The sequence below is a fragment of the Gobius niger genome, assembly GCF_951799975.1.
Source record: "Gobius niger genome assembly, chromosome: 13".
In the NCBI taxonomy this organism is placed as follows: domain Eukaryota; kingdom Metazoa; phylum Chordata; class Actinopteri; order Gobiiformes; family Gobiidae; genus Gobius; species Gobius niger.
Genome location: NC_136864.1, coordinates 5,202,699 through 5,228,861, shown reverse-complemented (window position 1 = coordinate 5,228,861; position 26,163 = coordinate 5,202,699). Strand labels below are relative to the sequence as shown.

At 41.7% G+C, this 26,163-nt stretch overlaps 3 protein-coding genes across 3 annotated transcripts; all 3 read left to right on the top strand.

Annotated features, from left to right (window-relative positions):
• The first annotated feature begins 9,667 nt into the window (after nt 1-9,667).
• Nucleotides 9,668-12,606, top strand: LOC306972616 (uncharacterized protein). Its single transcript, XM_079569281.1, has 2 exons — nt 9,668-10,081; nt 12,028-12,606. The coding sequence occupies exons 1-2, from the start codon at nt 9,751-9,753 to the stop codon at nt 12,603-12,605; spliced, it is 909 nt and encodes a 302-aa protein (XP_079425407.1). The 5' UTR covers nt 9,668-9,750; the 3' UTR covers nt 12,606.
• Nucleotides 12,607-16,315: 3,709 nt separating this feature from the next.
• LOC306973068 (uncharacterized protein) lies at nt 16,316-19,166 on the top strand. The gene is made up of 2 exons (XM_079569880.1): nt 16,316-16,685; nt 18,379-19,166. Exons 1-2 carry the CDS (start codon nt 16,352-16,354, stop codon nt 18,942-18,944), a joined length of 900 nt encoding a protein of 299 aa, XP_079426006.1. The 5' UTR covers nt 16,316-16,351; the 3' UTR covers nt 18,945-19,166.
• A 2,710-nt stretch (nt 19,167-21,876) lies between these two features.
• On the top strand, nt 21,877-24,894 carry LOC306973063 (uncharacterized protein). Its single transcript, XM_079569875.1, has 2 exons — nt 21,877-22,261; nt 24,209-24,894. Exons 1-2 carry the CDS (start codon nt 21,949-21,951, stop codon nt 24,811-24,813), a joined length of 918 nt encoding a protein of 305 aa, XP_079426001.1. The 5' UTR covers nt 21,877-21,948; the 3' UTR covers nt 24,814-24,894.
• The last annotated feature ends 1,269 nt before the right edge of the window (nt 24,895-26,163 follow it).

The following is a 26,163-nucleotide window of genomic DNA, read 5'->3' as shown; positions in this document are numbered from 1 at the left end:
ATTGATACTGAACATATACACATGTTTTATTGTATATTAAAGGGGGTTTCAACCTCTTTACACTTTTGCTATCTATTTGCCTTTTTATTGCGTTTGAAAATTTTGTCCACAAAACTAATCAATGTAATGTTATTTCTTATTCAAAGGAATCCTAGATAAGCATTGATATTTGTAACGCCAATTTGTCTTCATTCAGGTCCAATGCTTTGAATTTCAAGTCTTTCTAGGCAGAGTCTCGTGCAGAGGACTTTTACTGATGTTACAGTTTGTTTGGTTCGTGCAGGTCACATGTCTCTGCAGCACAGTTATGTGAATCTGCAGCCTCATACACTTCCTTCAGTATTTAGGCTCCATCATTTAAAGTTAAAAAATTTTTAGAAATAAAAAAAAAACTTTTTGAGAGGAAACAATGTCAGGTTCAAGTCCAAGCCAAGTCTCAGTCTTAGTCCATTTTGCCACATCCTAAATTGTCAGATTTAGTGACTCCAATCTGGCTAAAGAGACTCCACACCTGATATACTAACTCAAAAGTCGCAGAACAATAGCCATTGTGATGTGAACTGAGTCCAGCAAATCAGCTGACTGTTTGGATTTACTGGCTTCATGTTCTCGGGTAAAGCTGATCCTTATGAGTGCGTTGTGTTCAAAGGCTTTAGTGTCGTAGCAAAGTCAAGCATTAAATAAAATCACGTCAGAAAGTCGTCTACAAACCACTGACCTACTTTATCTGCGCTGCTTGGTAAAACAGATAATGTTCAGCTTAACCCCCACTTTGCATTTTCTCCAGATCAGCTTTACCCAAATCTAAAAGCTTCTTGAAAAAAAAAAAAACGAGACAAAAAAAGGATGAAAACGCAACACAAATGCATCGTGTCGGCAGAAGAGGCCGTTACCACTGCTCTCTTGTGCTGAAAGGTCAGATTATCTCATATTGGGAACTCGGGCATCAACATTTTTTTCCAGTTATTACTGAGTTGCCGTTCATGTGCAATATTTTATTACTGGTACTTCCTACAGGCATTGGTGGAAAGTAACAAAGTAAACGGTACGGTCGCACAGCGGTTAGCGCCTCCGCTTCACAGCTAGAAGGTCCCGGGTTCGATTCCCACCAGGACGGGGCCTTTCTGTGTGGAGTTTGCATGTTCTCCCCGTGTCTGTGTAGGTTTCCTCCGGGTACTCCGGTTTCCCCTACCACTAAAAACATGTGCAATAGGTGAATCCTCCAGCCAGGTGATTCTGACCATCAGCCTGGCACCACATCATGGAGATGGGTCCCGGGCGCGGCACTGCCGTCAACCACTGCTCCTTACGGGCTGCCCCAGTGGCAGGATGGGAAGGATGGGTTAAATGCAGAGGACAAATTTCCCTGAGGGGACAATAAAGTATACAAACAAACAAACAAAAAGTACAGTAAAATGTACAAATTATAGGTACTTTTACTTTACTTAAGTACATTTTATGATGAATACTTTTTACTTTTACTTCACTACATTTTAGAGCCTGTATCTGTACTTTCTACTCCATACATTTTTTAAATTGGGTTACAAGTAGAAGTATTTTACTTTATAGTAACCTGGTTTAGTATTAGTTTAGACTTGGTTTAATGGTTTACTCCTTTAGACCTTGTTTAGATCTGGTTAAGACCTGGTTTAGACCGAGCTTAGTCTGGTTTTAGAACCGGTTTAGTTCCTGTTTTTGACCTGAGTTAGTCGTTTACTCTTTTAGACCTGGTTTGACCTTAAATACTTTTACTTTTTATTTATTGCATTGTACAATGTATACTTTTATACTTTTACTTAAGTAAACATTTTATCAGATACTTTTACTTCTCCTTAAGTACATTTTTGGTCCTGTATCTGTACTTAAGAATATTGAGTACTTCTTCCACCACTGCCTGTAGGTGGCAGTATCAGAAAATACCGCCGATAGTCTGACCAACGAAGAAGTCGTTTCCGGAAGTAAACAAAACAAAAGTGGATAACGGTGTGTGAAAAGGAAAGTGCTTTGATATTTTACCTCGGTGTTTGGAGGATTCGAGTGTCCGAGAGCGGCATGTCTTTCCCGGGGTCGTTCTCCTCGCAGCTCACGGCCATCATGGAGGCTCTGCTGAAGGCGGTCGTGGCCGAAGTGACCGCTTTGGTGGAGGACGGAGCCGTGGAGCTGAGGCTGGAGCTCCGGGACAGAGACCGACAGATCCTGGACAAGGAGCGGGAGGTAGAGGAGAGGGACCGGGAAATAGAGGAGAGGGACCGGGTGATAGAGGAGCTGCGAGACGCCGTGGAGGAGCTCATGGCCCGGGGAGACGCGGCCATGAGCCCCGTGGAGGAGGAGACGGACGGACCGGAGCAGACCGAGGGCAGTGAGCCGGAGCAAGAGCAGGAGTGGAGCAAAGGTGAGTCGGAGAGACTGCACTTGGAGCTTTAAAGGTGCACTAGGCAACTTTTTAGCTAAAATTAAAGAAGTTTATATTAATGTGTATTTGACCTTTCAGTGATCCTGTGGATGCTTGGGTGTTTAGCATAGCGATTTTACTTACCATCCCAATGGCCTGTTTGGGCTGTTTTCAGGTTGTGATTTAACCGTATCCATGGTTACATAATATACAATCCATTCAGAAATGAAATTGATCCTGAAGCATCATAGGAGGAGGATGGAAAGTAAAGGCGCTCGGACGTCGAAAGCACTAACATGAACTCTTTTCTTTAACATAAAAAGTTGCATAGTGCACCTTTAAAGCAGTCATTTTCATCATATGCCCACTGCTTACCCCCAGAATAAACGTTTTAAATTGCTATTTTTACTGACTTGGGTAGAAACAGGCCACAACAAACCTACTGGGAGCTAAAACTCAACAAGGTTATGGGGTTGATGCCTGCCTTATGCCCTCCTTTTGTAGGACTTGTATAAACAGAATCACGGGTTTTAATGTCTTTGTCAGTGAACACGTCCACACAATAGGAATATGAACACAGAGATGGGCTACAAAAAACGTCACTAAAAACCTTCCTGTCTGGTGTTGCGGATCCTTGTGCGTTCACGGCATTTTCGGCACGGTGCTGTGGTTAGCGCTCGTGCTTCACAGCTAGAAGGTCCCGGGTTCGATCCCCGGGACAGACAAAGCCTTTGTGTGTGGAGTTTGTAAGTTCTCCTCCTCTAACCACTAAAAACATGTACTATAGGTTAATCCTCCAGCCAGGTGATTCTGAGTACCAGCCTGGCTCCACATCTGGAGAATGGTCCCTGGGCACCGGCCTACGCTGGCTACCAACCGCTCCTACAGGTTGCCCAAACTGATTTCTCTAACACTTAAGGGAACAGGCCACCGTTTTCCCATACTGAGATATGTTCTTACCTGAGCTTAGACGATTTGATTCGTACCTGTCTGGTCTTTGTGCCCGTGGAAGAGCGTGGTCGCTTCCAACTTTTCCCCCCGTTTGGAGCTATTGGAACACATTGGGAGAGGCCAAACGCTAACAACATCTTTAGTTGTTGTGCGTGACTGAGCGCACGCAAAGACCAGACAGGTACGCATCAACTCGTCTAAGCTCAGGTAAGAACATATCTCAGTATGGAAAAAACGTTGGCCTGTTCCTTTAACTTAGGTAAGACACTTCACACATCTTGCCTGATTGTGTGGCTTGGCAGTCTCTCTTCTGTCTTCTGTTTATCTCATGGCCACCGAGTGTGGAGTGTAAAGCATATTCGAGTGTGAAAAGCGATATAATAATCAATAATGCATTGGGTTTATATATTGTTTTGTATTATTTTCACACAATACACAGGGCAGCTCAGGTAGAGACGTTTGTCCATCAACTCAAAGGTTGCCAGGTCAGACCTTTGTATTTGTATTCTTGGACTGGACTCTTCACACTACAAAAAGTGAATATCAAGCATTGGCTTAAATGACTTGAATTGAGGAAATGTATCTTGTTTTGAGCGGTTTTCACTCATTTAGACACTTTTCCTGATCGGACCAAGTTTACTTTGCTTGTTTGAGGACATTTCAGACCAGTTCTAGGGTAAATCTCGCTTGAAATAAGAAAATAAAATTGCCAATGAGATAAGACCAATTTTCTTACCCCATTGGCAAAGAAAATGACCTGAAATAAGGAGGAAATGTATCGAAACGAGTCGGAAACATCTCAGAACAAGTGAAATAATCTAGGACAAATGCCCAAGAACTTCTTAACTAGTCAAAACAACTAAAATTTTGATTATTATGCTCAAATTGAGATGTTTATACTGATCTAGTTAAATACATTTTGCAGTGCACTCTCTTTCCATATGTTAGTGTGTGAAATGATCAAACAAATGTGTGTTTTTTTTGCTCTTCTCTGCTGACTTTCATTAAATAACCTGATTGTGTCTTTTCAGATGAAGACGACACTAAACCAATTGTGAAGTCTGAGCCGACACAAGAGTTCACCGAAGCTTCTCCAGACCCACACGCGTCACTCTGGCCCCCGCCTCCCCTCTGCTCCACTAATGAAGACACTGCCGCGGCCTGTTCGTACGACGAGAGCCACACGTACAATTCTCAGGAGGCGACGGAGGAGTTTCCCCATTTAGGACACGCAGATCTGCCTTTGGACTCACTCCTGGACATGAGTCCGGAGCAGTTTTACTCAGTGCAGCAGCAGCAGCAGCAGCAGCACGGATTCTCTCTCATTCCAAACAGCAACAGGGGCACGAAGCAGAAGAGCTTGAACGCGAAGCAACGGAAACTCGCCGCGTTCAGGTGCGACCAGTGCGGGAAGGCTTTTACGGAGAAGAGGCGTCTCGTGACCCACCAGAGCGTCCACACCGGAGCCAAGCCGTACAGCTGCAGGAAGTGCGGCAAGAAGTTTTCCAGACGAGACAACTGCGTCAGGCACGAAAAGTCGGACGCGCGCTGCAGAGACAGTCCAGTCAAATTGAACGAAAGGAAGGGACTGATGCAGGAGCTTCATTTGGCATCTGCTGTCCCCAATTGTAGTAATTTTAACTGATGTTTAACACATGTGGTGTAAGCCGAAGGCCCATCTCGACTGCGCATGTGTGGGTCAATCAGGCTCCTAATTTCGGCTACCAAACAAAACCACTCCACCATTGAAATGTGTGAGCGAGTTCAGGTAGTGGAGCGCGAACACTGAAGCGTATTGAGCCATAAACGTGAATTATAAGACTTGGCATTAAGGCATTGGTTTAAAGTCTTAAGTGACATTTCTTGCAAATATTTATGTTGTCAATATCTTGAAAGCGAAGGAAAAGTCAGGACGGCGGCTCCGTAGGCAGGAGTGGCCCATAGTGGCCCATAGTGGCCCATAGTGGCCCATAGTGGCCCATAGTGGACCATAGTGGCCCATAGTGGCCCATTGTGGACCATAGTGGCCCATAGTGGCCCATAGTGGACCATAGTGGACCATAGTGGCCCATAGTGGCCCATAGTGGCCCATAGTGGCCCATAGTGGACCATAGTGGACCATAGTGGACCATAGTGGACCATAGTGGACCATAGTGGACCATAGCGGACAGGGGGACGACAGGACCTGGGATCAGCCTGACACAGAAGAGAAAGAGTTTCAAAACGTGTTGATGTTAAAGGGGCTAGATGCAAAGTTGGCCTTTTCTATTCACTACCTCAGGTCATACGTGTAACTGCAGCTTCCTCGTGCATGACGGCACTTCGGACCCGGTGTAACAGCTTTCTGAGTGACAGTGCAGGATTTTAGAGGCAGTTGTGGTGAACAGGTCTGAGCTCATTCTACACATTAGGACATGGTTGGACGATGTAGGGGGATGAAAATACATAATTTTAACATTTTTAAACTCGTATAGTCCCTTTAAATATAGAGGGTACATTTCCGTCTGAAATTGGCGATCGATTAGCTATGTTGTACCATCACAACACTCGTAAAAAATACAAATAAACTCAATTTAGATGGCCTAGCCTATATCTGTAAGTGGATCGTCACAATAATACAAAAAAAAATAGTTTACTGTCCACTTCCTTATACAAAAAAAAGAAAAAAAGAAGAGGATTGTACGTTTAATTCTCATTCAGTTTAAATGTCCTGAATGTCGGCGACTTGAGGCAACAGTTTCAGACCCTGCACTTTGTCCAACAGTCGCCTTCAAGGATCAGAAATGTTTTTCTCACATACTTTTTCCAACTATGTGAACAAGGACTGGTCGTCACTTTTGAAGCATCTCTACAAATGAACGGCTGCTCATTTCCTTCAGTTTCTGTCTGTCTCCGTACGCAGCCCTGGTTGTAAAAATAGACTTCATGCTAATATTGTAACAAGCTCCACGGCGACGACAGAAACACTTATATCATCAACTTTCCAGCGATTAAAATGGTCCAAATCAAAGCTTTCTTCTTTGCTTTACGCTAAGTATCATTATTGTTTGGTAGCCGAAATAAATTCCATTACCCATAATCCAACAGGCGACCCGAGATGGGCATGCGGCTTATTTGTATGACGCACTCTTTGCAGTATTCAAGGTATTTGTGGACACCTTTTATAGTTCATGTTTATATCCTTTTTCTTATCAAATGAAATATAAATTAATGTAAGATGTTGTTCGCACTGGCGCTGTCAGGGTCGACCTAAATGGTGCATTTAAGTCAGTGTGAATCAAAGAGCTGTTCAGGTGAAACAGGTGGTTTTGGAGCAGCTTCTGTCGCCTCTGGAGCAGGGCTGGGAACCGTGACTTGCTTTTCAACACTTGGTTTTCGAAACCAATACAATAACAATACTTTTCCCGATGCCTTTGCTTAAAGCAATCCTAAAGTAACTCATGCCTCGACTGCACCGGCCTCTATGGATTCCCTTCTTCCAACTTGCAGAAATTGCAATCCTCCACCTCCTCCTCATGCGCTCCTGAGATCTTCAACAGCTGCTAACTTCAAGGTTCTGCTCATAACACGGTCCCTCCAAACCTCACAGACCTCATGAAGGAATATTAAATCATGAACACTGCATTTAATGTTCATTTTAGGATGTTTGTTCAGTTGCCGTAATGTGTATTTCTCTCTCTATTTCTTATATCTTGGATGGGAGACCGTTTGGTAACACCAGGAAGCCTAGCGAATGTAATGCGTGAGTGAGTGGTTGGTGGTGGTCGGAGGGGCCGATGGCGCAGACTGGTTGCCTCGCTTCCGTCAGTCTACCCCAGGGCAGCTGTGGCTACAATAGTAACTTACCACCACCGAGTATGGAGTGAATGAAAAGTGCAATGTAAAGCGTCTTTGAGTGTCCAGAAAAGCGCTATATAAAACCAATGCATTATTATTATTATTGTACTATTCTCGAACATTTAAACAGGTTTTTTGAGACTTTGAGGAAGAAATTGAGGCAAGTTTAAACACTTTTGTATTTCACATTTGATAACGTATAGTATACAGGTGTATATAAAATGTTTCATATATTTGTATGTCTCTGTGTGTGCAGGTTAATGTGACACGTTACAAATAAAAAAATACTGATTTTATACTCCTTAAGATGATACTTAACATTTCTGACATTGAATTTGATGTATTAATGATTGAATGCAGCATATTTTAGTGAACTTAAGCCAAATATCAAAACACTGTATCCAAACTAACATCACAAAACCAGATTTTAAATTATGATTAGTTCTTATTGCATTTTACAGAACGGGGTCCCAGGTTGTTGGCTTAGTGATGTCGAAACGTTTGGGAACCTCTTAACTACAGAACAGATGACGCTCCAGAACCTTTGTGAACACAGAAGCTGCCACAGTATAGGGCGAACAATTTATTGTTTAATCTCAAAAAGACACACACTTTCAAATTGTATTGTCTACCTAGAGTGAGATATAAAAAAAAACCCTACACCATATTCCAAACCAGTGAAGAGCTAGACATTGTGCATTTGACAAAAGTAATATTAAAGTCACCCATTAACCTCTTAACCCCCACCTTCACTAAGCACTTTTTCTCCATTTTGGCTTTACTTAAATTTAAAAGCTTAAACAAATAAAACATCAGAATAACAACGAAAACAAGGATGAAAAAGCAACGAAAACGCAGCAGAAAAACAATGAAAATGCAACAAAAAGAGCGACAAAAATGTGACAAAAAGTGATGAAAACACGACAAAAAAGTGATGAAAACACGACAAAAGTGACGACAAAAAAATGACAAAGTGATGAAAAGTGACAAAAGAAGTGACGAAAACACGACAAAAAAGTGACAAAAAGTGATGAAAACACGACAAAAGTGGCGAAAACACGACAAAAGTGACGATAAAAAAATGACAAAGTGATGAAAAGTGACAAAAAAGTGACAAAAAGTGATGAAACATGACAAAAAAGTGACAAAAAGTGATGAAACATGACAAAAAAGTGACAAAAAGTGATGAAAACACGACAAAAAAGTGATGAAAAGTGATGAAGACGCGACAAAAATGTGATGAAAACACGACAAAAGTGACGACAAAAAAATGACAAGGTGATGAAAAGTGACAAAAGAAGTGACAAAAAGTGACGAAAACATGACAAAAAAGTGACAAAAAGTGATGAAAACACGACAAAAAAGTGATGAAAAGTGATGAAGACGCGACAAAAATGTGATGAAAACACGACAAAAGTGACGACAAAAAAATGACAAGGTGATGAAAAGTGACAAAAGAAGTGACAAAAAGTGACGAAAACATGACAAAAAAGTGACAAAAAGTGATGAAAACACGACAAAAGTGACGAAAACACGACAAAAGTGACGACAAAAAAGTGACAAAGTGATGAAAAGTGACAAAAAGTGATGAAAACACGACAAAAAAAGTGATGAAAACACGACAAAAAATTGACGAAAACACGACCAAAAAGTGACAAAAAAGTGACCAAAAAGTGATGAAAACACGACAAAGGTGACGAAAACATGACAAAAGTGATGACAAAAAAGTGACAGTGATGAAAAGTGACAAAAACACGACCAAAAAGTGAAAAAAAAGTGATGAAAACACAACAAAAAAGTGACCAAATAGTGATGAAAACGTGTCAAAAGTGACGAAAACACGACAAAAGTGACAGTGATGAAAAGTGACAATAGAAGTGACAAAAAGTGATGAAAACACGACAAAAAAGTGACAAAAAAGTGACCAAATAGTGATGAAAACACGACAAAGGTGACGAAAACATGACAAAAGTGATGACAAAAAAGTGACAGTGATGAAAAGTGACAAAAACACGACCAAAAAGTGACAAAAAAGTGACGAAAACACGACAAAAGTGACAGTGATGAAAAGTGACAATAGAAGTGACAAAAAGTGATGAAAACACAACAAAAAAAGTGACCAAATAGTGATGAAACACGACAAAAAAGCAATGAAAAAAAGTGATAAACACGACAAAAATGGATGAAAACACAACAAAAAAGTTACAAAAAAATTGACGAAAAAAAAATCATGACAAAAATGTGACAAAAATGCGGTGACAAAGTTGCGATCACTTTTGTAGGCCTATCTCTTTCAAATGAGGCGTTACACTGTTGCTCTCCAGTTGAGAAGCTTTTAGATTTGGGTAAAAGTCCTAATTCCTAAATGTAAAATGTTGGTGTCGCTGCTGCTGCTATTACTATGATGTTCCAACAGGCGGCAGTATCTTCACTTTGCGTCGTTCTTCGCCTGCCTTGCGTCACCGAAGAAGAAGTTTCCGGAAGTAAACAAAACAGGAGGTAAAAAAAAGAAAGTGATAAACGGAGCTCTTGATTCGTGTTTTGTGGGTTTTTGTGTGTCCGAGAGCGGCATGTCTTTCCCGGGGTCGTTCTCCTCGCAGCTCACGGCCATCATGGAGGCTCTGCTGAAGGCGGTCGTGGCCGAAGTGACCGCTTTGGTGGAGGACGGAGCCGTGGAGCTGAGGCTGGAGCTCCGGGACAGAGACCGACAGATCCTGGACAGGGAGCGGGAGGTGGAAGAGAGAGACCAGGAGATAGAGGAGAAGGACCGGGTGATAGAGGAGCTGCGAGCCGCGGTGGAGGAGCTCATGGCCCGGGAGGAGGCGGCCGTGAGGTCCGGGGATGAGGAGAAGGACAGACGGGAGCAGACAGAGAGCTGTGAGCAGCAAGAGTGGAGCAAAGGTGAGAGACACAAATAAAAGAATAATTGGCTCATACGTGACCTGGTACAAGCCCTACAATCCCACTAAAGTCCTCTTCTTCAAACCTGCCCATGGAGAAGACCCTAAACATCTCAACTGAGGGTTGTGCTCATACTCAGGGAGGTTCTAGTATTGATCTGAAGTTTGTTTGGCTGTTCACTTCCCAAAAGTGTTTATTTTGACAACATTTCTATTCAGTTTTAGTCTTAGTCTTTTGACAAAAATGTAATTTCATTTTAGTCGATTTTTAGTATAATAATGTTCAATTTTAGTTAGGGCTGCTCGATTATTAAATAATAATCACGATTATTTTAGTCATAATTAAAATCATGATTATTCAAACGATTATTTGTTGCCTTTAAAAAAAAGTATTTTTAAAATGTATTTATTTATTAATCAAAAAAAGCTATGCTGAATATTTTCTGTTTTCTGAACAGTCATAAAAGTACAAATGATTTCATGTATGCCTTGATTAAGGAGAGGTCTCTGTTTCAGACCTGCCCCCTGCTGGCCAGCCCTCACACCTGCACAAGTAAACTGAGCAGCGCGGCCTGATGACATCATCACACAGCGCAGTTTGTTTTTATGTCAGGCAGCATGCGAAGGGAAAATAATCCCAGCGGCATGAAATAATGCAAGTCTGCTTTGCAAAAAAAAAAAAAAAACATGAAAAAAAAAAAAAAAAATCTGATTATGCTAATTTTGTAATCGTTTAGTGTAATAATCGAAATTGTAATCGAATTCCGATTAATTGCACAGCCCTAATTTTAGTCTAGTCTTAGTCGACTTACATCATATATAATCAAGGTCCTCTGCTTCATCGAGCTTCTCCCACGTGAACAAAGCTTAGACCTGTTGCTTTGGCAGTGAATTTAAAGCGACACTGTGTAACATTTTGGACTACACTGTTGCCATTAGTGCAAAACATGCTCCTAATGACCAGCTCGACACAGAAAAATACTATCACTGCAGGGAATAATAAAAGAATGGATTTGGATGAGGATCTAACCTATTTTAATCTCCAATCCTACTGACTTTAGTCACATCTCCATGGAGACGAGCTGGAGACGCACCCACTCCCGGTAAAGTTACAGTCATGTGTGAGGAGAGCAGAGCCGCTCACAGCAAAGGCACATGTTTGTTTGTACATTTATGAAATGATCTACCAAAAAATAAATGCTAGTATTTCGATTTTATTTAAAAGTAAAATTCTACGCGGTGTGGCTTTAAATGATATGAGGCTCTTTCAACTTGTCTTTGGACGTTTGGATGATTTCAGTCTCTTCTTTTCAATTTTATTCAGTCATATTTTAGTCGACAAAAATATGGATAACTAGGAAATGACGTCAAAAATCCTGAAATATCCCTAATTGTCTTGGAGAGTAAATACTACACAGAAAAGGTGATGGGAGAGCGGGATATACGAGCGATCGCGATCGCGATCGTCACATCCGTTGGCCGTGGTAGGCATTTTACATTTTCATATTTGATAAACATTTTATTAAAATCCTATAATCAGCAAAAACAATGTCCATAAACAGGGCATTGCTTCTCTTGCGCTGTAACAGATCTATCATTTTATAAAACCGAGTTAGAGGCCTGGATGCATCAGCTGCCTACCAAACATCCGGCGAAAATTGCGGAAGTAAACAATAACAGCGATCGCTCGTATTGTACACATCTAATTATTAAATGGAAATATTTTTTTTCACTCAAACCTTTAAAGTGACGTTAGCCCACAGTTAGCGTTGCTCGCTAGCATGTTAGCTTCTTCTTCGTGATTCCATTAGTGTGTATTGGTTGCTCCGGTCCGGTGGCAGTGAAGTTGCAAACATGGGTTTCTGGCCAGAGACACCAGGGTGAGATGAAAGATTTATTAAGGTACACACGTTACTTAGTACTGCTTTAATGCCTTTGTCTTTTCAGATGAAGAGGACACTAAGCTGGTAGTGAAGTCTGAGCCGGCAGAAGAGTTCGCTTCGGGTTCGACAGACTCACATGTGTCTGTGTGGCCTCCACCTCCCCTCACTTCTACTGCTACTAGTACTTCTACTACTACAGATACTGCTCACACCTCTGCGGCCTGTTCTTTTGACACAAAACATGAAGCGTCGCAAAGTTGCTCTCAATATTCTCAGGACTCTCACATGGATCAAGCAGATCATCCAGTGGACACTTTTCTAAACTGGAACCAGGAGCAGTTTTACCCAACACAACAACAGGGATTGTCTCTCATTCCGGATTTATCTCAACTACAAAACAGTTCCTGTAATAAGAACACGAAGAAGAGGAGTTTGAGTCTGAGGAGGCAGGACTACGGCAGATTTAGGTGCAATCAGTGCGGGAAGACTTTTACGGCGAAGTGCAGATTGATAACCCACCAGAGCGTTCACACTGGAGTCAAGCCGTACAGCTGTGAGAAATGTGGCAAGTGGTTTTCGAGAACGGACAGCCTCACGAGACATCAGAAGAAAGCAGGAGCATGTTGTCCAGGACGGAGTTAAGAGACTGTGCTGCGTTTTCTTGGAACAGTGGGAGTTTCAAACTGTGGGACTTGGCTTTCACATCTGCGATTTTAGACTTCATTCATTTTAATAAGAAGTGACTGTGTTTATGTTTTGATAATACAACAATGTTTAGGTTTAGATACAATTTAGTGAAATTAAGATCTATTAAAGGTCCAGTTTAGTCCTGACATGATCTTGATCGAGGCCTGGTAATACACGAAGAGCGCTCAGTGTTTCTTGTGAAAGTCAAGCGATCCCTGAACAATACCAGTATAACATTAAAATAAGGTTTTTATTACTGGCTTAAAAAAATAAAAGTATGAATAGGTTGCGTTCACGATTTAGAATGTGATGATGTCATAATGTCAGATGGAGGGCAGGGCCAATAGATACAGACGGCATCTCTGGAATCGCACGTAGAGTTGAAAACAGTAAAGGGGGAAAACAATTTGGAGAAAAATCTAAACTTTCTCTAATTATTCAAAAACTACTTTAACAAATGCTGAAATATGAATGTAGTTTTCTACTAAATGAAAATACAAAGACATGGAAGGGAGCAAAGTGGTTCAATAGCCCGTGAATATTTAACCTCTTAACTCCCGCCTGAACCGAGAGGATCTTTTTCCTCATGTGATCAGATTTTTTTTCCATCATACTTTTGTTGGGTATTCAACTCATTTTTGTAACTTTTTTGTAATTTTTTTTGTCATTTTTTATCACATTTTTGTCATTTTTTTGTCACATTTTTGTAATTTTTTTGTCAAATTTTTATAAAATTTTTGTCATTTTTTTTGTCATTTTTTTGTCATTTTTTTGTCGATTTCTTGTGATATTTTTGCCACTTTTTCAGACATTTTTTATCACTTTTTTGTCAATGTTTTCTCACTTGTTTGTCACATTTCCATCATTGTTTTGGTCTCAGTTTTGTTGCTATTTTCACAGCTTTTTTCCAGAAGCTTTTGGACTGGGGTAAAGCCAAACTGGAGAAAAAGTGCTCGGTTCAGGTGGGAGTTAAAGGGTTAAATAACGGAGAATGCTTACTTGATGCTTCATGTTAGCATTGGGCTAATGCTAACGGTTACCTAGCTACAACTGCCGTTTTTTCACTTATACTGAACAATCTGCTGTGAGAAACCCGATTTACACTTGACTCTATTTATGTGTGATAAATAAGTTCATATTCCACCAGAAAATGGCTGAAAAGAGTGAAAAATTGTGTTTCTCTAAAGATTCTATTGTCCCCCTCGGCGACGCCCCCTTCTATGACGAGATGCCGACTGTATCTACACAACTCTATGGGAGAAATACAGTTTTTGTAAGAAATCTCCAAAACGAAAATTGACAAATGTTTTTTTCCTCAACAGTATTTTTGCTTTCACAAACCTGTGATATTATTTCTTTCTATTGGGGACAACATCACGCTCATGTTTTCGCATATTGCCACCACTTTGTAAGGTTTTTCGGAGAAAATAATTGGACATTAGTTCATATGGCATCCGCACAGTAAAGTGAAGATATTACTGTGCAGATTTCGAACTACTCCTGGTATTATTACGCCTTACAATATAGTTCCCCTTTCTATCCGCTTAGAAAATCCACACTGTTTAATTTTGTGTAATCATCCTTTTGTAGTGTAACACTTCATGTAACCATATTTAAATAGGGAAAACGTGGAAGAGCTTGGTAGCTTCTATCTTGACCTGTTTTGGAGCTATAGAGGAGAAATGCTAACGCCGTCTGTGCTGTGTTTACGTGACTGAAGGCACGGGTGAAGACAAGACAGGTACTAAAGCTTCCTCATCCATCACTCCTCCGCCTCTCTTCTCCTCGGCTCTGCTCGTCGTTGTCAACTGGTTGTCCTGAGTCTCATCCTCTACCACCACCAGTGTCCAGACTCCGGGAGAAGATTGTGTCTAACCTTCATCATCGCCGTGTATTTCATATCGTTGATTCAATCTTTCACCAGGGTCTGAGCCCCAATTACGATTCACGTCCAATGGAACTTTCCTTACGCCATTCTGCTTCTGTGAGCCTTTTCAGGTTGAATTAATATTATTGGTCTGTTTTCTAGTTCTAGACGACAAATATTTTAGTTCAGGTATCTCTATCGAAAGAGTACCCAGTCCTATCTCTAACACTACTTTATGAAATTACCGATCGATTACAGCGCAAGGGAAGCAATGCTCGGTTTGTGAACATGGTTTTTGCCAATCATTGAACTAGTATTGTTTATTTCCTACCACAGCTCCTGGATGTGACTGACCACTCGTATTAAGTAAAAGTAACATATTGGAAGTATACATTGTATATTATTGGAAAAGATGAGTGAAATATGAAAATAAAATTGTCATATGGGGAATCTTTGTCTATATTTGTTTAATGGTTTTCGTTTGGTGGACAAATATTACTGTCTAGAGCAGGGGTGCCCAAACTTTTTGTCTTCGAAGGCCAAAATGAAAAAGTGCCTGTGAGTCGCGGGCCAAACACAGCGATGTCAAGCACGAAAAACACATATAACTGCAAATTATAAAGTTACTTTATTTTATTTACTTTTAATTTTTTCGATGGTCAACATTTGCATTTGATTCTATCTATGCAAATAACATGCTATATCAAAACGAATGGTAACTATGGCAAAAGTAGCAATTTAGTGCAAAAACAAAACACCTATATCTACAGCACCTACAGTAACTTTACCTCATTCGTTCACTCAAAGAAAATGCCACATTAGACTATTTTGATATGTCTGTTCAGCATCAATTCTTTTATGAGTCAATTTTTAACATATTCTGATGTTGACGTCAACAACCTTTGCAATAAAAGTTGGAAAACTGTGAAAGTTGATGCTACAACGCTCTGTAATTGATAAATACGAAGACACCACAACAGCGATTTCTTAACCTTGCGAAAGGAGTGAAACAGCGCCCCCAATTTGACGCTCGTGGTCAAAAAGTGTACTGCGCCCATATTTACCATTGAGAATGAATGGAAGATAGTATCAACCAACGCAGCGCAAAAGTAGGTCACTCTGGGGCCAACAGAATTGTGTCGGCGGGCTAAATTTGGCCCGCGGGCCCGACTTTTGGCACCCCTGGTCTAGAGACTTACATTTGTCATTTTCACATTCTTGAACATGAGTTTAAAAGAAATATCCATATCCAATATCTATAATTCATAATAACCTCTTAATCGAGGGCATTTTCTCCAGTTCAGCTTAACCCAAATCCATAAGCTCACAGTCTGTAGGCCAGAGTAATGCCTCACTTGAAAGCTAAGACCTTCAAAAGTCATCTAACTGGATCTTTTCCCTTGCACTGAGATTTTTCTGTTGGGTTTTGATCACATTTTTGCCACTCTTTCATTGCTTTTTGTCACTTTTAAAAAAAAATAACATTTTTGTCACTCTGTTGTATTTTCGTTCTAGTTTCCGTCTCATTTTCGATGCTATTTTGGCGTTTTTTTTCAAGAAGCTTTTAGATTTGGGTAAAGCCGAACTGAAGAAAATGTGCTCGGTTGTGGATTGATCCGACTTGATGATCAGTGGCCTTTGCTGCTGCTGTTATTACCAGAACCTCCTACAGGTGGCAGCATCACAAAATGGTACCATTCTCGCGAGCGTTTGTGTGACCAACGAAGAAGTCGTTTCCGGAAGTAAACAAAACAAGGGTAGATAACGGTGTCGAAAAGAGGAACGTTGATATTTCTACTTCGGTGTTTGGAGGGTTCTTGTATCCGAGAGCGGCATGTCTTTCCCGGGGTCGTTCTCCTCGCAGCTCTCGGCCCTCATGGAGGGTCTGCTGAAGGCGGTCGTGGCCGAAGTGACCGCTTTGGTGGAGGACGGAGCCGTGGAGCTGAGGCTGGAGCTCCGGGACAGAGACCAACAGATCCTGGACAAGGAGCGGGAGATAGAGGAGAGGGACCGGGTGATAGAGGAGCTGCGGGCCGCTGTGGAGGAGCTCATGGCCCGGGGGGAGGTGGCCGTGAGCCCCGCAGAAGAGGAGGCGGAGGTGGAGGAGGAGGAGGAGGAGGACGAGGACAGACCGGAGGAGCAGACCGACAGCTGTTTGTGGAACAAAGGTGAGAGACACGTTTTCTTTTTCCTCATTTGATTATAGTAAGTCGTACTAGTGTTGTCCCGATCCGATAACTCGGTTCAAAGTAGTTGCTGATACCGAGCACCAGTTCTATACCACAGCACGTGATTAAAAACAATAATAAAGCGGGTAAAATTATTAAATGAATCATCAATGCATATTAAACAAAGTCTGTGCACTGTGACTTATGCTGCCCGATTCTAAAAACAACAACAACAACAACAACAACCCAATTTGGTATCAGATAGGTTTGAATTTAGGCTGACCCAAAGTGTCCTTCGATCCTTTTTCTTTGGCCCGCGGGCTTCTTGTTGAGGTGGCACACATCATCAGTGATGGTCCTTTGTTGTACTGTGGGAAAAAGTGCGGTTGGTAGAGCAGGTCAGAAGGTCTGGGGTTTGAATCCCAGCTCCTGAAAATGCACACTTTCGTTGTGTCCTTGGGCAAGACACTTCAGCCACCTTGCCTCCAGTGTCTGCGTACATTGGTGAATGAATGAGAGTGTGAATGGGTGACTAGTTCCTTGCTGTAAAGCGCTTTAGGCCTAGTGATGGTAGAAAAGTGCTAAATAAGTTGAGACCATTTACCATTTAAAGCAATACTAAGTAACTTGTTTACCTTAATAAATCCTTTCCGTAGTCCCTCTGGGGGTAATACAAGTGTTAATGGGATGACTGGAGGGTCTTTCATCTCCCCCAGGTGTCTCTGGCCAGAAAACTACAATTGCAACTTGACTGCCACCGGACCGGAGCAACCAATACACACTAATAGAAGCTAACAGAATAACGGGCAAAGCTTGCTGTGGGCTAGCGCCACTTACAGGAATAGGCCACCATTTTTACATCCTGTGGAGTATTTCCAAGTTTGAGTGAAAAAAAATATTTAAATTGTGTAACTAGATGTACAATATCCCTCTCTCCCTTCACCTTTTCTTTCAGCGTAGTGTTTACTCTTACGGACAAATAATAAGTTAAAATGCAACTTGCTACTACACCTGCAGTTGTGCTTATGGCCTCTAGGGGCAAGAGTTACTTAGTTCTGCTTTGAGTTTCCAAGGTGTAGGGCTCGTATTAAATCTCTGCTAAACACTCTCTGACATTTTTGCTATCAATTAGTGGCCCTTCACACTGCACACACTTCAATAGGCGGTCCTCAATGAAAAAAAGTTTACTCACCAATACCAGACACATCTCTGGTATCGGCATAAAATCCGATACTATTATCTGTATGGTAACAATCCTACATATACATATTTGTCCTGGTGTTGCCCACAGTGACGGTCTCTTCTCCAAACTTGCTCATGGAGAATGCCCAAAACATCCACACAACAACAAGTGTAGGCTGTGCCCGGTGGATCTGATATCACCAAGTAATTAAGAGTCCAGGGCCAATGTCAAAGTGTTTTGCCCAGGACCAATGTTAGGGTTAGGGTTAGGGTTAGGCTGATTGGGCTGTAACATTTGTCCTGGGCAAACAACTATGACATTGGCCCTGGACTCTTAATTACTTGGTGATATCAGATCGACCGCTGTGCTCATACTCAAAGAATATCTTTGTTTGTATTAACTTGAAGGATGACTGTGTTCACCCCTCATCATTTGGCTTGTGGAATTAATGCTGAGATATTAAAAGTGATTAGCGTAGTTTGTAGTGTTGATGTGTCTTTGTTTTTTCAGAGGAAGAAGACACGAAGCCAGTAGTGAAGTCTGAGCCGACAGAAGAGTTCGCTTCAGCTTCTACAGACTCGCATGCGTCTCTGTGGGCTCCACCTCACCTCTCGGCTACTGCAGATACCGCCGACACCGCTGCGGCTTGTTCTTTTGATGCAAAGCAAGGAACATCACAAAGTTGCTCTCAATATTCTGAAGACGATGAAGATTTTTCCCATGCGGATCAAGGGGATCTGCCTGTGGACACTTATCTAAACAGGGACCAGGAGCAGTTTTACTCAGCTCTACAACCTGGATTTTCTCTCATGCCCGATCTATCTCAACTCCAAAACATCGCCTTCAATAAGAACATGAAGAGAAAGAGTTTAAATGCGAAGAGGCGGAGCTATGGCACATTTCGGTGCGACCAGTGCGGCAAGACTTTTACAGCGAAGTGTCGATTGGTAACTCACCAGAGCGTCCACACCGGAGCCAAGCCGTACAGCTGCCGAAAGTGTGGCAAGAGGTTTTCGAGGAGAGACAACTGTATCAGGCACGAGAGGTCAGACCCGCGCTGCAAAGACGGTCCGTGAAGATGGAACAGGCAATTCCACAACCGTTTCCTGAAGGTGACACTGTTTGTCGCTTCTCCACTTAGGAAACCGCTTTATTCTTTTAGTATTTGAAGTATTGCAATGAGGAAACCTTTGTATTACACATTGCATACGGTTTTGAAAATGTATGTGAAAGTTGTGCTTGAGGTTATGTGGATTAGGATAAAATGTAAAAAATATGAATGAAAGATTTATTCTGTTCAAGATACTGTTTGTAAAAAGCCTTTTTTGGGGGTAATTTTGTGATTGATTTTAAAGGAACAGGCCACCGTTTTTCCATACTGAGATATGTTCTTACCTGATCTAAGACGAGTTGATGCGTACCTGTCTGGTCTTTGTGCGTGCTCTCAGTCACGCAAAACGACCAAAGATGTTCTTAGCATTTGGCGTCTCCCAATGTATTCCTATGGCTCCAAACGGGGTGAAGTTAGAAGCGACCAAGCTCTTCCATGAGCACAAAGACCAGACAGGTACGTATCAACTTGTCTAAGCTCTCAGTCAGTATATTGCTTTTATCTTCTGTTTTTTACAATGTTTTAGAAGAAACATCCAAAAGGACTTGTTGAACCCAATAATTAAAATGTGTGACAATTGTTTTTATTCCGCAGTAGTGACTTGTGTGTTTCCAGCTTTATATTACAAGTGCGGAAAAGTTCTGAAGATAGAAGAGAGACATCCCCAACTCTTTTAATCCAGTCCAGTCGACAATATTTGAAAATCTAATCTTTTTATTTGTATTTATACATCCCTAGCCTTGAGTTTTTTGATATGAAATCTGTTTGGTCCTTTCGATATTTTGCAAACCCGACAATTGTGTGATTTGTGTGTTGATTTGTATCTATTTATAAAGTATTTTTATCGATCATTAACGAGCAGAGAGTTGTTCTATTCAAGGGCAAGGGTTCCAAAACTGTGGGTCGGCTCCCTCAAGGGGCAATTTCATGTTTTGGAACATGTATCTTGAAATAATGTAATTTGTCATTTACAAATTTATGGCTTTGTGAATTTCAACTATTGTGTTTTTACCCTTGAAATTAGTACAGTACTGTAGAGGTCCCCAACTGTTCGCATCCATACATTGGAGTTGTAAAAGTCTGGGATCCCCTTGGGTATCATGTGTTGCTTCATACTTACTCATTAAAGGGACTATACAGAGTTTAAAAGTGTTAAAATGAAGTATTTTCCTCCCCCTACATGTTCCAGCCATGTCCTAATGTGTAGAATGAGCTCAGACCTGTTCACCACAACTGCCTCTAAAATCCTGCACTGTCAAAAAGTTGTTACTTCGGGTCCGAATTGCGGTCATGCACAAGCTTAATATAGAAGGCGCAGTTTCAAGTTTGACCTGAGGTGGCAGTAGTGAGTATAAAATGGCCAACTTGCATCTATCCCCTTTAACCTCTTAACTCCCACCTATCTAAAAGCTTCTTCAAAACAGAGGCAAAAAACGTGAAGAAGAAAATGAGAATGTAAACGCAACAAAAAAACGCTAAAACGTGACCAAAAAAAGCGACAAAAATGACAAAAACTCAACAAAAAAGTGACAAAAGAGCAGCAAAAAAGTGACAGAAATCGAGCAAAAAAAAGACAAAAATCGAGCAAAAAAAGACAAAAATCCAGATAAAAAAAGACCAAAAAAATGACAAAAATCCAGCAAAAAAGTAATAAAAAAGTGACAAAAACACAAAAGGGAAATAAAAAGTGACGACAATGGCAAAGAGGAGAGAATGGATTTGGTTTGGGCGGGTGGTAAGAGGTTAAGGCACGGCAAGTTTATTTGAAGAGCAAAATCCAAACACAGGGCCATTAAAAAGCAGAAAAAAATCTATCTACAAAACATTAAAATAAAAATGAATTAACCGCTTTACCCCCGCCTTAAAAATATTTTTTTTTATAAGTGTGCAGATCTGACCTTGTAGTGACCCAGTGACTGTATGAGTGGTCAGCGTGATGCCTTTACTTTCCATCACCGTGGTCTCGAGGACGCTTCAGGATCAATTGTTTGGAAGATTTTCACCGCTCACCAGACAAAAACCTACAAAACAGTTGATCCTGGAGGGTCGTAGAGGCCACAAATATCAACTTTTTGATATCTCCTTGTATAAAAGTTGCATAATGCACCTTTAACCAAGTGCACTCTCTCCAGTTCACCTTTACCAAATCTACAAAACTCATCTAAATGGGTGATTTTCCTTGCATGGTTGCCACATTGCTTTTTTAATGCGTTTTTGTCACTTGACACTTTTCTGTTTCTCTTTTGTGACTCTTTTTTTGTTGCATTTTTCCCACTTTTTCAAGATGCTTTTAGATTTGGGTAAAGCCAAATTGGACAAGTAGCAGTCCAGATAAATGAAGAACTGGGGGCGCAGTGTAATGTATGAAGGTTAATTTGTGTTTTTATTATCAAGTGTTTTTTATACACTGAATTTATGCAACGGAATTTTTTGCATCTGTATTTCACCACCAAAATTACACAGATTTTTTTTTTACACTGAATTTTTTTTCAGCAGCGAAAAAAATTACACAGATTTTTTTTTTCACTGACATTTTTTTTCAGCAGCGAAAAAAATGACACTGAATTTTTTTTTTCCACTAATTTTTTTTTTTCAGCAGCGAAAAAAATTACACTTATTTTTTTTTTTCACTGAATTTTTCTTTCAGCAGCGAAAAAAATTACAGTGATTTTTTTTAAATATGGTGGTGAAATACAGATGCAAAAAAATCAGTTACATAAATTCAGTGTATAAAAAACACTTTGAAAATAAAAACACAAATTAACCTTCATAGTAATGAATCTTATTATTTATGGGTAGTTGGTGCAGTATTACTCCTACAGGGGGCAGCATTGCAAAAAATGTCGCCGTTCTCCTTTCCATTGGCGACCGAACAAGTCATTCCCGGAAGTAAACAAAGGCAGTGAACCAAGTGGTGAAAGCTTCTCGCCTTTTACCGTGTTTGGAGGTTTCTTGTGTCCGAGAGCGGCATGTCTTTCCCGGGGTCGTTCTCCTCGCAGCTCACGGCCATCATGGAGGCTCTGCTGAAGGCGGCAGTGGCCGAAGTGACCGCTTTGGTGGAGGACGGAGCCGTGGAGCTGAGGCTGGAGCTCCGGGACAGAGACCGACAGATCCTGGACAAGGAGCGGGAGGTGGAGGAGAGAGACCGGGTGATAGAGGAGAGGGACCGGGTGATAGAGGAGCTGCGGGCCGCTGTGGAGGAGCTGGTGGCCCGGGGGGAGAAGGAGGAGAAGGACAGACAGGAGCAGACCCGGAACTGTGAGCTGCAGGAGTGGACAAAAGGTGAGAGAGCAAACCAAGAATCCTCCTCATATATTGTGTAATCAATGTCTGTGTGATTTTAATACACATAATGGTCCAAAGGTGTGTGAGAGAGACTGCAGCGTGGTTTTAATATGAAAACAGTGGATTTAAGTGGATTTAACTACCTGTTCTGATCTGTGTTTGCTGTAGTTTGTCAGGTCTAGGTTCAGCCGGCGACCTGAACGACCAGGTTATTTCATCAGTGGATTTCTTCTTCCCTGATGGCAAAGGCATATTCCAAGATAATGCTAGGATTTTTTTGGGCTCCAAAAGTGGTGCATGGAGCGTGAGACATCATTGACTGGCCACCCCAGAGCCCCATTGAGAATCTTTGGGATGTGCTGGACAAGGCTTTGCGCTGTGGTCGCACTCTCCCATCATCAATACAATAAAAAATTAATTCAACAGTAGATCTTTTGACGTTGCAGAGACTGCGTAAAGGTTAAGCAGACACGCACAAAAAACTGAGAAGTGTGCAGGATCCGGAAAATAGCTTGAATGCTCCCAATCATTTATTTTTTTTGCGCCCCACGAAAGTGACGTTTTGGCCTTTGAAAAAAAACATACATAATTGTTTACATTGTATATATGTATTATACATGTAAATGTTTGTATGTATTTCTACCTTTTGTCACCGTGGTTCTTGCCACTGCTTCAATAGGAGTTGGAACGTCTTACACAAACTGTGCCACATGACGATTTATTTCTGATGCTTTGCACAGCTTGTTTGCTTGTGTACTACTTGAACTGCACAAAGGTACCTTTGTTTTTGCTTTGAGAAAAAATGTTTTAATTATATTTCTCAGTTCTCGGTTTATTAGGGGCTCTACAAATACAGGTATTTCCCCTCCTGCTAAATATCAAGCATTGGCTTAAATGACTTGAATTGAGGAAATGTATGCTGTTTTTGTCTGTTTTTACTCATTTAGACACTTTTTCTGATCAGACCTTTACTTTGCTTGTTTGAGGACATTTCAGACCAGTTCTAGGGTAAATCTTGCTTGAAATAAGAAAGTAAAATTGCCAATGAGATAAGACCAATTTTCTTACCCCATTGGCAAAGAAAATTACCTGAAATGAGGACGAAATGTATCGAAACGAGTCAGAAACATCTCAGAACAAGTGAAATAATCGAGGACAAATGCCAAACTAGTCAAAACAACTAAAATTTGGATTATTATGCTCAAATTTAGATGTTTATACTGATCTAGTTAAATACTTTTTGCAGTGTGTGCAGATCTTTTTGCCTTCTCAGCTTATTGAAAGACTGCCAAAGCGAATGTGTGATGTAATCAAAGCTCAAGGCGGTTCAACCAGATATTAAAGCATGTGATCTTTTTTTTTCATCGATCCATCCATTCTCTTCCACTTTTCCGTTTCTGGGTCGTGGAGCTGCCCGAATCACATTGCACCAGCCCCAATGGCTCCTCCTGCAGGTGGTGGGTCCACAGAACCACGGCCTCATGGTTCAAACCGGGCCTGTCTGTCTCTCATAAGGGGCTTCTGAACCGCTCTTTGTCTAACTCGTCACCTCAGACCTGTTTGCCCTGGGAGACCCTACCAGAGGCCCCGACAACTGAGCCCCCTGGATCATTCGGGCGCTCACCACTCCTCCACCACGTTAAGGTGGCGGTACGAGGGGTGGATCTTTTTTTTTGTGGCAGCTTATTTGAGACAGTTTCAGCGTCTTTTGGTCCTGTTTTATTTTTTTTCAAAGACTTGCTTGACGCCGTTTGAAACAAGGGTATTTGTTCAAATTTAACGCAACATACTGTGTTGAGTAAAGTATCACTAACATCATTATCACAATTGTTGAAGACAGGAACAGAATATCGCAATCCGTGCTCAGGAATAGGTGTAATCACAAGTGCTGGTTTGTATTGAGAGAACTTATTTCTTTTATTCATTCATATTTTTACCTTTCAGACGAGATGATGTTTCCACAGGAAGAGGAGGCAGAGCCCTTCGTTAAGCGTGAGCCGCCTGAAGACTTCTCTGCAGCCTCTGAAGACTTGCATGAGTCTCTATGGGCTCCACCACTGCTCCCGCCAACCCTGCCCACAGCGACCACAACCTCAGCTGCCTGCGAGTACGACGAGAGCTGGAGAGACGCCAAACACGAGACGCCGCAAAGTGACTCCCAGCATTCTCCCGAGACAGACGATTGCTACCATTCCGGACAAAACGTTCTCCCTTTGGACTCGCTTCTGAACATGAATCAGGATAAATTTTACTTGACACAACCTGGGTTCACCCTCACGCCTCGCCCGGGCGCGGAGGAGAGACGCTTCAGTGCGACGAGGCAGTTGAATTACGGCGGTTATCGGTGCGATCAGTGCGGTAAGACTTTCACGGTGAAGTGGCGGCTGACGACCCACCAGAGCGTCCACACGGGAGCGAAGCCGTACAGCTGCAGGAAGTGCGGGAAGAGGTTTTCAAGGAGGGACAACTGCGTCAGGCACGAGAAGTCGGACGCACGGTGCAAAGACGGGCCAGGAATGGGTTTACTACAAACGGCGGCGGTGGCTTAGTGGTCAGTGCTCACAGGCCTGAAGCTTGGCGGATCCATCTCTGCCCTGACGAGGCCAGGACTGAAACAGAGAGTAGCACGAGTCCGACAGGCAGAGGCAAAGAAACACTGGAGAAAAGGGTGTGTTTGTGTGGCTGTACAACTGCTGTCAACTATCATTTGGATCCAAAGAGAACTTGTTTTTTGCATTAAAAAAAACACAAAACAAAACATGTTTTTTTCTTCATCTTTTAAGAACAACAATACATGTTGCTTGTATGTGTACAGTGAATGTGACTTCTGGATTTGGGCTGTGCCAATGACTAAAATAGCAACAGAGAACTAAAATAGGTCGAGACACAGGACTGAATTAGTTTGAGACAGACCCATGACTGAAGCAAATCCAACCAGGACAACATCAACACGTTACCAGACTATCTTTCAGAGGCTCTAAAAAACAAAGTTCCTTATTTTGTTTACTTTATCGTCCCTGTAGGGAAATTTGTCCCCTGCATTTAACCCATCCTTCGATGCCGCTGGGGCAGTGGTTGACAGCAGTGCCCAGGGACCCACCTCTATGATGTGGAGTCAGGTTGGTGGTCAGAATCACCTGGCTCGATTATTGCACATGTTTTTAGTATGGGAAACTGGAGAACCCGGAAGAAACCTAAGCAATACATGGGGAGAACATGCAAACTCCACACAGAAAGGCCCCGTCCTGGTGGCAATCGAACTCGGGACCTTCTCGCTGTGAAGTGGAGGCGCTACCTTGCCTGCCCTTGTGACTGGAGGTGGTTGTAGATTGACATCGTCAGTCATCTTTTCGCCACTGTCAGTCAGTCCCAGGGCAGGTGTGGCTCGCATAACCAGAGAATCAACCTCTTACACCCCGCCTTAACCCGAGAGCATTTTCTCTAGTTCAGTTTTACCCAAATCTAAAAGCTTCTTGACTGGAGCTGGCAGCCTATAGGACAGAGTAACGCCTCATTTGAAAGCTAAAACTCTTTTGTTGCGTTGTAGCCGCATTTATGTCACATTCTTGAAGCAATTTTGTTGTATTTTTGTTTTGTTTTTTATGTTGTTTTGTTGCTTCCTCCATCGCTTTTTCCCCTTTGCTTTTTTGACGCTCTTTTTTCATGTTTTCGCTACATTTTCACTCTTTAATTGTGTTATTGTTGCTTTTCCAGCATGTTTCTGTTGCTCTTCTCTTGCTTCTTACTTTTTTGTTGCATTTTCATCCTGACAGGTGACAGGTGACAGGTATAAAAAAAGCCAAACAACCCACAGTATGGATTAAATTCTGGAGTCATTTATGGAATAGCAGAAACCTCACGATCATAACTGTAGTTTTTCTCTCTGGTGTCGGTGGGGT